Here is a 15,654-nt window from a genome sequence, read left to right as displayed (position 1 = left end):
TAGTGTTATGTGTTAGCAATAACGCAAGGTTTGCAGCCCTACATTTTACAGTTCCCTAGGTTTTCACACTAAGCATTTAAAATAGTAATGCCATAACTCTCCAACAGTTTATATTCCAGTAGATCTGTAGAGTGGGATCACCAATACTTACATTTTGGGCTTCTCCCCATTTTCTTCAGGGTGTGAGGGGGAAATGCTGGTATTCCTTAATATACATAGGAGATAGAATCCCAAAAGAAAAAAGCAGCTGCACAACAGTCTTCCACATCAACATTCCCTTCAAAATATAGAACTAGTAATTATGTACAGTTGGGGTTGCAGGTTCCCACGAAGTTTCTCTGTCCATAAAGATCATACTCCTTGTACCGTACATAGTCTTTCAAGCAATTTGGCAGTGGAAGGAAGGTCATGAAGACAGGACAACGCAGACGTAACCGGCCCATGCATGCCCGTATCTTCAGACGACAAAGATGCTTCAGAGAGCGAGGATTTGCTAGAAATGAGAAGGCAAGATTGATTTTAATAAGTTATTTATTAAATCTTGTTCAAGTTATCTACTACCTTTCAAAAACTTTGTTCCCGATTTTGCTGCCTGTTCATTCTGTGAACAGTCAGATGAATGTGGCTGTCAGCCTGGACAACCAGACCTGTCAGGATCTAGCCTTTTTATCTCAGCCCATACATCTCTCAGTTATATTTACAATCATTGGCACCTAAGTCAACAGATTTTCTTTCTGTCAAGTTGGCTAAACGTGGGTTAATGCAAACTTAACTAGTAAAGTCTGGAGAATGTACTTTAACCCCAAGTAACTGGTGCCAGTTTTCTGTCAACCTGAAGAAGCTAGTGACTCAAAATTCTACTTCTAGTAGTTCTTAATCTGTGTACAAGCAAAAAAGGACAGCATTAATCTAGACTGGAATTACATCACTCAAAAATAGTGATTTATTAGATTTGTTCCATCAACTTGAGGCAAGGGGAGAAGCTTTTCTCCCCTTGAAGAGGATTATGTTGTCTTTTAGTTAAAGTTTCCAAGTGCTCTACATAAATTGTGCAGTTAATGTCTACAAGAATTCTGAGAGAAACTTAGTCTGAATCCTAAAGACTGATTTTTATGAGATCTCTTACTGTCAAAACATAACTTTTGGCCTAACAAGGGTCAAGAAAAGCTCCAGTCTGAGGTAAAGAAAATGAAAAATACTATCAACAAAAAGGCCCCAATCCCAGCTTGTTTGTCATTTCAAATGTAAACATCAGATACTTACTTAAAATCAAATTGATGTCTGGCCAGAGTTCCTGTTCTTTGAGAACTGCCTCTAGCTTCCAGCAGATAGGAACGTGATCAACGTAATCTAACATGACTCGCACTACTTTCCCAGACAGATGCTTCAACCATGACAAGGTTATCACTTCACAGAACTGATAGAAAACAGAATGTTTAACAGGATAATATTTAATACTGCTGTAAGTAACTTATGCCTCTGCAGGACAAGAGCGATTAAATAACTTCAGCAGAACAGCAGGCAAAATGAATGTTCTGTCAGCCAGGGGAGCTTTAGAGGTAGTCACAGCCTGCATTAAGCCTCACTAGTAGCATCTGAAAATCTGAGATGGTTATTCTGTACTAGATGCAAAAAATGAACTTAAGCAGCTGTATATTTGGTAACTAAATGCTTAAAAAGAAGTGCTACCACTCCCTAAGTGGACTTAGACGTGTCCCAGTGTGCTGAACAGGGGGACCCACCAGCCCAGTGCCTGCCACACCCCCTTCAGGTTAAAGAAGGGTTTATTAGGTTCAGATGGCCTCTACAAACTGCAAAGCAATGCTGCTGCTGGGCGTCTCCAGGAACCTCTTCAGGCTGGTCCAGGTTTGTTAACTGCTGCTCAGTGCCGACCACGTCAGCTCCAGGGGTCCCCTACGACAGCCTGCCCGGATCAGCGTGCAGATCCAAGCCCTGCGAGCCAGCCCGCAAGTCCCTTCTTTCACAGCATGGACAAGACTGCCCGTTCTGTGCTGATCACTAGCATATCATTAGCTGCATTTTCACAATACAAAAATACTGTTTATGATCATTTGCTGTCATGAACCAGGCCTCATGGCAACATCTATTTAATTTTAAAGCCTTGTCTATTCCTATTTGTGTGTAAACTCTTATGGTTTCAAAACTTCTTTTTCTGACACTACATTGCCTTTTCATTTAGTTTTAGGAAGGATACTGGTAGTAAAACAAACTATGAAGCCATCTGATATCCTTACCATTGTATCTTTGATAACAGTAGAAGTCCATCCATCAGTCACATACTGGGAATGCGAACTGTTCCCCTGAGGGCAATCAAAGCAGCGGTGCACATCATACCCATAGTTCATCAGCATTCTTAACATGACTTCATCTTTCAGAGCATACTGTAGAGCTGATGGAAAATGCGTTGTATTCACTCTGCAGAAGTAATTGACGTTAGCCCCGTGTTGGAGCAGTAGATTCATTAACTCATAGTTGCCCATTCTCAAGGCTATTTGCAGACAGTTGATGGGATCTTGGTTTGGCAGGGCTCCAGCATTCAACAGCAACTGTGTTGAACAGATATCCCCATTGGAAACAGCAAAGTACAACGCTGATTTCCGGTGGTCATCGTAGCCTTTGCGAACTCTCTGATCCAGCATAAAATTAGCATCAAACCCAGATTTGAGGAGAAACTCAAGGCACTGAGGATGTGCTCCTGCTGCTGCTGAGTGAACTGGACTTATCCCACTTTCTTTAATGGCATCAAAATTAGTAACTGGAACTAAATTTTTTAGGGCTCTGAATAATAATAATAAAAAAAAAAATCTCAGAATCTTAAACATACTTTTTTACCGAGCTCAGTCTTCTCTGTGTTGCTGGGCCTCAGAATTCATCACAGAATCAAAGAATGATTAGGGTTGGAAGGGACCTTTAAAGATGATGCAGTCCCACCCCCCCCCTGCCCTGGTCAGGGACACCTTCCACTAGCCCAGGTTGCCCAAAGCCCCGTCAGACCTGGCCTTGAACCCTTCCAGGGAGGGGGCAGCCACAGCTTCTCTGGGCAACCTGTGCCAGGGCCTCACCCCCCTCACAGGGAGGAATTTCTTCCTTATAGCTAATCTAAATCTGCCCTCCTTCAGTTTAAAACCCTTAGCTCTCCTCCTAACCCTACACCCCCTGATGCAGAGTCCCTCCCCCTTTCCTGTAGCCCCTTTCAGTACTGGGAGGCCGCTCTAAGGTCTCCCCGGAGCCTTCTCTTCTCCAGGCTGAACACCCCCAACTCTCTCAGCCTGTCCTCACAGGGAGGTGCTCCAGCCCCCTGAGCATCATTTTATATGACTGTATACAATTGTCTTAATCTACCATGGCATACTATACCTCTGCACGGTTAGCCAGCAATGGATACTGACTTTACACCTACTACACATAAAATATTATTCTATTACACTATTATTCATGAACAATCCCATTCCTTGCTAGAGGAATAATGATCTCTTCTCAATAGAAGTTTTTCCTGAATGTCAAGAGTACAGTGTTACTTCTTAACATATAGGAATTAGGGAATTAATAGAATATAATATATTATAACATGAATACATATACTATATAATTTAATATATACAATATGTTTAAGTTTAAATATGATTTAACTCATATATATAAAATATTAACATAGGAATTTAGAATCCTCAGATTCTTAACCACAATGCAACACTCCTAGTATTGAAGACTTGTTTTTCACTTACTGGCTGTGATTTTAGCATACATATCTTCCAGTAACCCTCCTGTCTTTAAAACAGGGATAACCCTTATCCCCTAAGTCTATTTGTTTATTTAGTACATTTACCTTCCTGTGATGGGGTGGAGGGAGATGAGGCACACCCAAAAAGAGCGAAGATGTCTCAAGAACCTCAGTATCACACTGGGCAGTGTTACTATTTGCAACAAGTGGGGAAATACTATAGGAATTACTATGTTCATCCTAAAATGATGAAGATTTTATCCTGACTGGTCTTGTACATTCAGATATAGAAAACTCATATTTACATGGTCAAAAAGAATTCCTTCTACAAAACTACAGATTTGCTGCCTGCTTTGAATATGGTAGAATTAGCAAAATTAATATTTCTGGTATCACCATTACTTGATTTTTAAGTATATTAACTCACAGAAAGTGTCCTCTATATGCAGCTCTATGGATTGGCAAATGACCAGAGTGCTTTGGTACATTGGCGTCAGCCCCATATTCTAGTAAAAGACTCAGAGATTCTGGATTTCCTCCTCCAGCTGCTTCAAATAATACAGAAGCACAATCCATCGCCTGTGAAAGAACATCTGCACCTGGAAAGAAGCATAAAGGATTTTCACTCACTGTAAATATCCAGCAACAATTATCTCCAACCCTCCAGTGACATGGTGTATTCTATTCTTCATCAAATAAAACCACTATGGGCATAAACCTTCATCTTGGATCCTTGATTTTAAATGTGTTTATGTAAACCTGGGAACAAGACGATCCAAATTGCTTTGAACACAATTACACAGTAAGACTTGCTGCTAGAACTGGTCAAGCAAGGTGTTTGGTTTGTCTTTCATACAAACAATCGGTTTTTGGCTTACATACAACACATTTCATTTCTTCTAATATACAAAGACCAGACAGATATGACCGTAAATATGAGATAACCCAGTAGCAAAACAGTTCATACAATCCAGTTCCAGCACTGCTGAGCCATCATATAAAATTCCCCACCATAAATGTCTTGTCAGGCCTTCCTAAGGTGACCTGTCTACTTGAGAAAACAATACTGCATTTAGAAACAATCACAACTACTTACTGAAATATTAATATATTATTTGAATATTATGAAAATATGGTCATTATCAAGCCTTTACTTAACTACATCACAACAATTCCTTTGGTGCAGATCGCATTTAATTGTCTTTACTAAGGAAAGTTACTTTGGCTGCTATTTCTGAAGGTGGATCTTACAATAACCAGTTTTAATCCAATCGCAGAACTTTCAGAAGACTAAGAAAAATGTGTGTGAATAGGCTAACTACTTTAGAGGGAATATATATCTTATAACATGAATATCTTATGAAATGTAGATACTAGGAATTCTTTAGATGGACTTCAACTCATGTGATTTGAGAATCAAATTCTTCAAATAAATTAAGATGCCATCCAAAAATGCAAACAAAATACCTCCTGCAATGTGTCAGACTCACTTGCAGTTTTGCAAACTGTTCACTGATGACTACTACAGTTTGCTACAAGTAATTAACATCTGAAAATGTATTTTGTGTATGTTTGGATCTATTAACGCTACAGGCTCTATACTCAGTAACATGATAACAGTTCATTTCCTTTCACTTCAGTAATGCAGTTTTACTGGCTACTGAGAAGAACAATTTTTTGCCTCTGCATTTAGGAATAATTTTCTCTTGGAAAGAAGATTTACTTTGTCCCATTTGGGCTTTAAACATTTCAGTACTAACGTATGTGTCTTACAATTTCTATTCACTTGAAGAACACCACCACTGAACCTACTAATTTAATCTACTGAGTTGTAGAACAGAACCACAGAATAGCTGAGGTTGGAAAGGACCTCTGGAGATCATCCAGTCCAACCCTGTGCTCAAGCAGGGTCAGCTACAGCAGATTGCCCAGGACAGTGTCCAGTCAGGTTTTAGAATCTCCAAGGATGGAGACTCCATCTCTCTGAGTGACCTGTTCCAATGTTCAAGCACCCTACACAAAAAAGTGTTTTCTTATATTCAGACAGATTTTGCTAGGTTTCAAGTTGGTGCCCATTGCCTCTTGTCCTGTTACTGGACACCACTGAGAAGAATCTGGCTCTGTCTTCTTCACACCATCCCATCAGATAGTTACAACACTGGCAAGATAGACCCCCCACCTCCAACATTCTCTTCCTATAACATTCTGTATAACAAAGTCTCACCTTTTTGCAGTAAGAGCTCCATAATTTCTGTATGTCCGGTCTGCGCAGCCAGCGCTAGTGGTGTGAGCCCATATCCACTGCGAGGGTCAGGATCTGCTCCAGAACGAAGGAGAAGCTTCACCAGATCCTTCCTGCCTAGTCTGGCTGCCTCATGTAAAGCAGTCCTCTCGTGGACACACTGCAAATTCACTTTTGCACCAGAATTTATCAACAAGGAGGCAATCTCATACGAATCAAGTTTAATTGCTGTAAGACAATAAGTGAAGTGTCAGCCAGAATGTTATTCAATGCTATTCTATGCACTATGGCTTCTGTTATGTGGCAGCCCAGGAAAGCTCGAGCTGTTCTTGGCAACGCTATTTATACACTGAGAAATGTCACACTACACTGAAAGGTTTAACTTATCAGCAAGTCTGTTCTTTGTTTCCAGGATAACATTAACTATATAAATTAATGATTTTATGGTAATCTCTTCTTCGCTCTGTAAGCCTCTGTTGCATTTGGTAATTTCCTTGCCGCTAGATGGGGATCGTGCACAGGGACTTGGTGCGGTCAGGAGCTGGGCTGCTCAGAGAGCTCTGTTTAATCTTCGTATGCAGTAATACGAAACAAAGTTTAAAACGACCGTGTCATATGTCTTCCTAGCTTGATAAGTCTGATCTGTTAAATCAGTCAGGATCTTAAATGAGTAATTTGCATTGGTTCCAGTGGATGGAATGAACAGGCAACACCTTTCCCTCCTCCCTTTGATCTTCCGGCTGTGCAGGGTAGAACAGTGAGTGCCCTTCAACGAGACAGATTAGGCAGAGAAGCTTCATGGGCTACAGCTGCTGGAAATACCACTGACAGTTTACTACAACCTGTGATGTCCCATCATCCGTAACCTGGGTGGCTGCTTTAGGTAAACCCCATGCGTCCCTTTCTTGGGGGCTGGTGCATTTTAATATAGTGCACTTCAAAAGTACTTGGAATTCTCTACATCTTTTCTAAGCAGGTGGCCCTGACAGGAAGCTTCGGTCATTTCAAAAGGACGGACTGGGCGGTCCTACAGATGGTTTGTAGGCTTTTTCTTATTCCTTTAACAATAGTTTTGAAAAAAACACCCTTCCAACACAGAAAAACTTACAGGTTTGTTCAAGAAACTTACAGTCCTCCTTTTTTTGGCTAGGACTCAGTAAGAATAATAGCATCATAGCCCAAATAGAGGGAGGCCAATGAAATTAATGTAGAACAGTTTTGAAAAACATCTTGGCAAAATATGGTTCTTTATAAATCAAGAATTACAGTTCTTGTGCATGATTAAATTAAAATGGCATTCACATTAAGGGTGATACTATAGGTATGGGACTTCCTTCTTCAATTAAAAAAAAAAATCAAAGAGAAGTGAACTGAGAATTTAGGCACACCTAGCTTCGTCACTTATCATCCTTGGATTAATTCCAACAATGTCTGAATAGGGACAAACACTGTTTTATGCTCAGTGTAATACAGATAAATCAGGCTGGTTTGCTATAATTTCTCAAAATCAAAACCAATTACCATGTTTTTTGGAGAAAGAGAAGACGATGCAATGAAAGAGATACCATGTAAGCAGACAATATGAATGTTTTATGCCTGCAGACATAAATAATAGTAATAGCATGAAGAAGCAGGAGGACCTGGTTATCTGGCACCACTGCATAAAGGACACCAAGAAAAGCAGAGGAAGACGCTCTGCGCTTAATGCAGAAATCTATTTGATAATTTCAGGAAAAAGATGTATGTTCAACCTGAGCCTCATGTTCTTTGCAGCTGAGGGATGGAAAATGGTAGGCACCAGGAGCTCCCTGCATTGGATCAGACTTTGGGGAAAGATTTTTGCCTTCTCCTAGTTCTGTATTTGCCATACTTTGGTAGACAATAGGATAATACCTTAATTAATATATAATGCTAAGAGCTTTGCAGTGACAGTCCCTAGCTTGGAACTGTCAGCTCATTTAAAGCATTGTTATCATCTAAGAAAAAACAGACAGGGACACATTCAATACTGAGATAAACATTTTTTTTCTCCTTATAGCAAAAAATATTTGATATTGATTTAAAGTCAAATATGTTAGATTGAAGCCTAAAATATGTTACTATAATCTCGCCTCATTCCCCCACATCTTCAACCCTAAAAAAGGTATTCACCTATAACTAAAGGAGAATCTCCCTCTTCGTTCTTAACATTGGGATTGCAGCCATTGAGCAGGAGAAAGCGGACGTTGTCCACAAAGCAATTTCTTACTGCCACCAAGAGAGGTGTTTCCCCTTTTAGGGTGGTCTGTTCCCACGTAATGGCACGGGAGGCTGAAATAGAGAAAAGCAGAACACATTTGAAGCTGGATGGTTCATCAAACCCAACTTTGTAAAACTTTTTGGTGGAAAACCAAAAGTACCTTTCAAAGTTATTTCAAGGATGTTCTGATTTAGCTGTGCTGCAGCTTCATGCACAGGAAGCCAGCCTTGCTGATCTGCTTCTTCAAAAGCAGAACTGTGCCTCACCAACTTTGTCAAGGCCTCTTCTTGGCCTGCGATATTTTGAGAGACACTCATCATAAAACAAAATTCAGGCAACTAATACATTGAGTTCCATTTATTCCATCAGTGTATCTAGAATAAACAACTTGCTTTGTCAAAGCAATTTTTTCTCAGAGGATGATTTACATGAATGGAACAATCAATGATTGACACGGACTCACTGCATTTTGGATTATTCATTGAAGAAACTTACTTATAATAAAATGACTAAAATATTTCAAATACAATCCTCCCATGAGCAATAGTGCATGAAAGTTTAATGTATAAACAGGTGTCCCAGTGAAACTGTAGGAAAAAATATTAGGTTGGCAAAAGTAAAATGAAGCTGATTTAACAGGGATAAGACCTATCCTGTTACTTCTGCTTTTACTAACAATCTTATTGGATCTTTAATCAACACAGGTGATAACGTTTTCAATTTTATATCTTCTCAAGAAACAGCAACACTTTCTTGGCTGGAAAGCCAAGTAGAAACCAGGTTTCTCCTCTTTTTTTATCCCATCATTCCTGGGAGAAGGCAGTTTGCCTTTCTGTTTGTTGCAACTGTAGGGCAAGGGGACAGACTGCTCCCAACCTCTACTGCTTACGTTCTCCTACATATGGAAGAATTACATATTCATAAGGCCAGACAGCAAGCGTAACTAGTGTTTAGACTGATTCTCCATCATGTATGGAACATTTATAGCACTAGCTTTTCCACAGAATACTTGTTTTTTTGACTTCTATTTCACTAAATATCTCTATAACTACTACAACGTGTGTAAGGACTGGACTGAAGGTTTCCCCACACCCAGACAACTGTCCAAACAACTGTTCTACTTATGTTCATTGTTTACTTATCTCTGTGCCTCAGTATATAAATTGATAATACCACAAAAAGTAAAAGTTTCAGAGAAGCAGACTAAGAACATCTCATATTGGAATATACCAAAGTTTAGCAGTTAAGGAACAATTCTGGAACACTCTTAAGGTAGAGAAGGGATTTTAATCTGGGTATCTCACAAATGGCAACTGCTTTTATGAAGTATTAACTGACTAGGGGCCTTGCCATCCTGTTGCTTATTTTATAAGAAAGATCTGGCATTTTCCCCTAAATTCCAGGAGATGAAGCACTGGAATCTCTGAGAGGAGTGACATTTGAACATTATCATGTTCCTATCTAACAAGTTAGATTTTGCGTGTCCTGCTTTCAGTTGCCTTAGTCCTTCCAAGAACATATAAAGAATCACTAGACTTAAATCAGGTGATCAAACACCTAAAATGTAGGCATTGCTCAACAATGCAATACCCAAGTGATTACTAGGGGTATAGGCTTAGTGTGGTGTATTTGTACTTAACTGTCCGAATTGCTGCAATTATCTTTCCATGTTCTTTACTTGCAATATACTGGAAACTGCATAAACAGAACAAAAATCAAGTGAGAAGAAAAAAATTAAAATGAAGTTCAGGATATAATTATACCTTAATTTAAACACTCAAGTCTAGACTACATGTCAGATTTATCTAAATTATGTAGATTTTTTCAGGGTTTAACACATTAAAACACTTTTTTTGTTGGTCTTCCCCTGCCACTACAATATTGGATTTTTCACACAAAGGCCAACAATTGAATACTAAAATGAGGGAAAGCTACCATACCAATCTATTTTTATATCACAGACTTATCTTCTTCAGCAAGCCTTGTACTCATTCAGATATTGATGTAAAACATCCTTGAAAGTTCTACGCATTCCATATTTTTGAGGAAATGGATATACTTTTTCAGGGAGAACTCCAAACAAGTGAACTACCAGTGGTTTCCAGTATCCCTGAGACAAGGTCAAAGCAATACAACACATGGAGTCACAAAGGAAAATAAGGTTACTATGTGCTTATAATAATGCCAGGAAAACACCCAAAAAAAGAAGGAATAACTTAATACCTTTCATCCGTTTTTGCACTGCAACTTGTTTCAATTTTATGCCTATCTTGCAAGCTTTCCTGAATAGCATGTTGGGTGGGGATTTCATCATCAGAATCATCACTGAACATATATGTAGAATTATACATGGCAAATCAGCACAACCTGGATCACTTCTCATAGAGTCACTGCTTTTTAATTGGAAGCAGATGTTAAATCTTCAGGTTAAGCCTGGAACAATAGAAATAGCAATTGCTGTTAAAGTATCAAGAGAAATGAAACAGTTTATAATAAAAGAATTGGAACTTTTCAATCTCAAGCTCCAGCCTTCTCCCAAGTACTTAAGTTTGCGCTGCAAAGAGTTATTCTATTTCAAACAGAGTAAATGTTTTCTATTCCAATAGCATGTGCTAGCTTTTATCTCTGTTTCACAGGCTGAACATATAGAATAGCTACTTCTTCTGGCATTACTTATTAGAAAGAAACAAACATAAGTAAAACTTATTTTTCAGTTAAACAGTCATTCCCTCTTATGTCTTTTAGACACTCAAATATCATGAAAATTGTGCTTTGATGTTTCATTAGTAGGAAAACAGATGTTCAATAAGACTCTGGATATTTTTTCAGTTTGTTCACAGGGGGCCTGGAAGTGAAGGGCAAGTGAAGGACATGAAATCTTTTAATAATAGCTTTTGTCCAAACTGCTTCAGTGAAGATATCATTAGGGCCATATCTTGTAGTCAGGAAAGATTTGTGCTATTAGGTGCATCAGACTTCTAACTGAAACAACATCAAACTCAATGCTTGAAAAGAATACCAACTTTACCATCTTATGTACATAGTTTACAGCCATCTACAACATATAAACTTACAATTCTGCATTCTTCATCAATGCATGCCTGTTTTTTTCTAATACTTGTAATGGATGTATATAAAATACCGCAACTATATATATCCAAATACAGAAATAAAACACACTAGCGTAACCACAATGGAGTTAATAATTTTTTTTTTTTTTTAAAAAGGCACTTAAGAATAGCATTAGTTTAAAAAAAAAAGTTTGCCAGATTGAAAGGGTTCAATAAAAAATATTTTTACCTTTTTATAATACTATTGTAATACAAACAATAGAGCATAGAAATAAATACCATTGATACTGTCTGTCTAAGACTAAATGTTAAAATTCAAGAAGAAATCATAAAAAACTATTAACAAATCAATTATTAAATAGGATAATGTGTGTAGATGTACACTGTTATATACATAAGCAGTCATACTGTTCTTTTGTACATTCAGTTACATGCTATTATAGATTAAAATCACAGATGTTCTGTCAGGCTCAAACCTGTCATCTGTTTTACCTTAACAAAACTTTCACTTCTGTCTTTCAAGAGAGTTGGCCTGAAAAAAACAACAAAAAATACAGGGCAAAGAAAAATAAAATTAATAAGTAAAACTGAAAGTAAGTAAATAAATTTGCAAAATGAACAAGTACAGAAAAATGAAGGAAGTTGTCAACATGCCACTTACAAAGTCTGGAATAATTCTAGAAACATCTTAAAGTTGAACAGCAGTAATTCATAGCAAACCTGCATCATTTGATTTGTTACCTGATCCACCTAATGAGTGATTGCAAGGCCTTGCTCTGTAATTGCACATGTAGCAAAAAAGAGAAATATATTAAAAAAATACATAGACAAGTAAAAGTTAGTCAATTATATCTATAGTACAATGAGTATAAAAACACTTTAAATCTTGACTGTATCTTTTTTGTAAAAGTACTACTAATTTTCCTATGAATTGAGAAAATATACTGGTTTTTCTCACCTTCTGAAAGAGGAGAGACCTCACACTTTGAAGAAGTGATTAATAAGTTGAAAGCGATATTTTCAGGATTGAAAATGATCTCAGTAGAGCCTATGTCCATTAATAGCTCACTATAAATACCCGATCATAAGATACTCTGGGACTTTCTCCATGTTTCTTTCATATAGGTTAGTTATGTTTAATAATCTGATCTGACTAATGGTGTCAGCAAAAGAAGGAATTAAAGTCAAGACTCTTTGTAAAAATACTCTTGTTAAAAGTTTTTTTTAATGAGAATTTGAGAATTATAATTAGTAACATTATGGAAAGAAGATTCTTTAGTGCTTTAAGAAAGTAAACTGAAGACACTGTTAGGAGCTTACTTAAAAGAGACAGTGTAAAAAGAAAAACTAAAATCAATAGAAGTAAACATAAACAAGTAAATAAAATCAAGCAAGAACTCTATTAAAAATTATTATGTGTTTCTGATTGCTTAATCACAATTCACATATTAATATAAATAGAGAAGCAAACAAAACATAATATAGAGTCTTTAAGACAAACAGACCTATGCTGAAAACTTATGCTGGTGTAACACACAGTAAGTAGGGAAATGAAGGACAGAGATGCCTAGTTACAATAGTGATGGTAGGATAGAATGAGACTTTCATGTGCTTAATTTACTCCTACTGTATTTTATGGAGGGATCCATACAAAGAAATGATGATGGCTGTGTCTGAATGCAAGGCAGAAAGACTTCTTTGCTAGAAGAGATCTAGGAAGAATGTCTGAGTAATTATTTTTATTTTAGTTTTTTGTTTTTGTTTTTTTTTTTTAAAGAAAACAAAAGTGCAGAATCAGTGAAAGAATTGAAACTGGACTGCCTCTCTGGAGCAATAGGGAAACAGATAATGTATGGCAGGTAAGGGAGATTTTATAATTTATTCTTCATGGAAACTATTTGAAAATAATACCTTACAAAAATCAGAATATGTGAATATTGAAAAAATGAATTTTCAGAGAAAAACAGGCATCAGAAGTACCTACTATAATTAGTTAAATGATTTCTCATACTGCAGTCTTCACTGTTGCTATGACAGAACACAGACTATATATAAACCCAGACTGAAATCCCAAAACTTACTACCTACCAGCTTTCCACTCACATGATTCAGCACTCTTAATGCTCCAAGTTCATTAACCATAATGTTTCTCTCAGTGCACACTACTTTAATTTTCCATTAAGATATATTTTGTGATATTCAAGTAATGCATAAAATTGATGTTTACACATCAAAAATATTACCAAAGGCTAAAACCCAGCTGTATCTTTTATAAATTGTAAATATGCTAATAGTAAGACAGACAAAATATTGAGCATCAGAGACTATTTGCATGCCCTCTTTTAATATTAAAAAGTCCAGATGTGTCTTTTACACAGTATATTTCACTTCCTCTGTAAGCCAACAAAGAGAACTCATGAAGTCTGTATCTGAGCTGTCCAAAGTTAGTCATCCAGCTGGCAGAGCAATGCAACACCTCGCTTGATCCAGTGTTGAACAGGTTTATCCGTGTTAAGAGTCAACGCAATGACGAAGTTAGTAGAAAGTCCGGTAGTAGATAAGACTCCTTTACGCTCGCTTGTCTTGTAGAGTGGGCAAACATATGCATTAGATTTCTTTATGTCTGATTTTGTAGCTTCAAAAAAAACCCAAAATATTTTATTACATTCAGCAGATCTATTGATAGAAACAGAACCTACATACAAATATTAAGTATTTACAGTAACATCCTGAAAGCTAAATAAAAACGCAAAATTGTTTTGAGTAACGTAATAAAATTATCTGGCTTTTTTGTGTGTTTTCTTGTGTGGTTTGTTTTTTTTTTAAACCCAACTAATTTAACTAAAATTTGTTTTCAGGACTTGATGCTTTTCTGTGGTTCTACCAGATTTGTAATCATTCAAAGATACATTAAAATCTGAATAATTACATAGTTAAGCATAGTTTATACATGAACTTTTAACAGCTCCGCAAGAATTCTGGTCCAGCAGCCACAGAACCTAACTGCAATTCAAGTCATCTGAGATACAAGGACACAAGTCTGCAGGAACTGCCTAGGCTGCTTACATGAAATTCGTGCAAAGTCTAAAATAATGCATGCCTGAACAGATTCCTCCAACCTCAAAAGAAAGCACAGGCAGAAAAAGTTGTAACTTTGTAAGAGTCCCTATTAGCTAATAACATCTAAGTTGCAACAGTTGCAGGAGAAAGTCCTGCTTAAGTGAATAAATAAAAACAGGGATTTACTGCTCCTGAACAAAAACCCCAAGAGTTATGGAAAATATCTTACTAGTCTGATAGACAACTAGCATAGCAGCTAAAAATAATGGGAGCAAACCTTGCTAAATTGTGTGATGTCAAACACTTGAGTGTTTGTAATTCAACTGAAAGTTCTCCTCAGAAACTCAAGCACCATGTTTCTCCTACTCAGATTAACTTTTGGTTAAAAAATAGATTGGGCAGCACCTAAACATATTTATAAAAAATTAATTTAACTAGTCCTTTCATCTAATCCATGATCATAAACATCTGTGGGGAGAGGGACACACCTATTGGTCAGATGAGATGAGATCGAGTCAAGCTACGAGGCCCAGTATTTAATGTGAAAGGCACAGGTCAGATGCACATACATTCTGTGCACATTTGGGTACTTTGGTGAGGGTAAAAGTACTGATTTTTCTGTAAAATAAAATCATTGTTGCAACCTTTTGTTGAACAGCTCACACTTCAGAGAAATTATACTCACTTGGCTTTATCCAAATGATTGGCATCGTATCAAAGAGCACTTTGGGATACTGCTCAGCTAATATTCCCCTGGTGAGAGAAAGCCACAAAGTAATTATCTGTGGATTGGTGTTAAACCAAAGAGGGTTTTGGTGTGTGTTTTTTGGTTATTGCTTGCTTGTTTGGTTTTTTTTTCTTCCCCATTTTCCATGCATGAAAGAGGATTTCATTTGGTGTGTTATTTTAACAATATGAAAAGTATCACTTAAAATATTTACACAAATCTTGTCTGAGCACCTACAAAAGCTTTCCAGAACCACAGTAAAACACTTTGTTACTGACCTGGTCCTGTCCCAGCGAGCTCCGTCTAAAAATAATCCGTGGATATAAACACCATCTTCTGGTGCAGTATCAGCAGTATCCTGAGGAATAACCTACAAGAAATAAGTGTTCCATGTTATTAAATGTTCATAGCTTTTTGAGGTACTATGCCAACAGCCAATTTTCTGAAGATAATCCAAAATGTGAATAATATAGCAATACCTTCCTTTTAGTACTACTTTTATACAAAACTATAAAGATAGCAGATTTCTGTGGGTTTGTTAATTACCTTTATTGTAGGTTATAAAATAAGGCT

At 37.1% G+C, this 15,654-nt stretch overlaps 2 protein-coding genes across 2 annotated transcripts in view; both read right to left on the bottom strand.

Annotated features, from left to right (window-relative positions):
* Nucleotides 1-299: 299 nt before the first annotated feature.
* On the bottom strand, nt 300-10,574 carry ASB14 (ankyrin repeat and SOCS box containing 14). The gene is made up of 9 exons (XM_074914359.1): nt 10,447-10,574; nt 9,859-9,918; nt 8,384-8,535; nt 8,136-8,294; nt 5,967-6,212; nt 4,170-4,341; nt 2,256-2,799; nt 1,264-1,417; nt 300-493 (listed from the first exon to the last, which is right to left on the bottom strand). The coding sequence occupies exons 1-9, from the start codon at nt 10,572-10,574 to the stop codon at nt 300-302; spliced, it is 1,809 nt and encodes a 602-aa protein (XP_074770460.1).
* Nucleotides 10,575-12,615: 2,041 nt separating this feature from the next.
* The window catches only part of DNAH12 (dynein axonemal heavy chain 12), a 72,481-nt gene continuing 69,442 nt past the window's right edge, over nt 12,616-15,654 (bottom strand). Inside the window, exons 72-74 of the mRNA XM_074913816.1 lie at nt 15,360-15,451; nt 15,040-15,107; nt 12,616-13,929 (exon numbers count right to left, since the gene is read on the bottom strand). Coding sequence (XP_074769917.1) covers nt 13,739-13,929; nt 15,040-15,107; nt 15,360-15,451 — 351 coding nt within the window. The 3' untranslated portion in view covers nt 12,616-13,738. The remainder of the gene's footprint in view (nt 13,930-15,039; nt 15,108-15,359; nt 15,452-15,654) is intronic.

The sequence above is a fragment of the Athene noctua genome, chromosome 10 (assembly GCF_965140245.1).
Source record: "Athene noctua chromosome 10, bAthNoc1.hap1.1, whole genome shotgun sequence".
Classification (NCBI taxonomy): Eukaryota; Metazoa; Chordata; class Aves; order Strigiformes; family Strigidae; genus Athene; species Athene noctua.
Note: the sequence above shows the minus strand (reverse complement) of the source record. Positions and strands in the feature narration are given on the sequence as shown.

Bases quoted from the DNA above. Each gene is read 5' to 3' on its own strand.
- ASB14 (XM_074914359.1), bottom strand. From the start codon at position 10,574: ATGTATAATTCTACATATATGTTCAGTGATGATTCTGATGATGAAATC. The intron at 8,295-8,383 runs GTACTTTTGGTT...TCTCTATTTCAG, and splicing joins CCTTGAAATAACTTTGAAAG to CCTCCCGTGCCATTACGTGG. The intron at 4,342-5,966 runs GTGAGACTTTGT...GCTTCTTTCCAG, and splicing joins GGAGCTCTTACTGCAAAAAG to GTGCAGATGTTCTTTCACAG.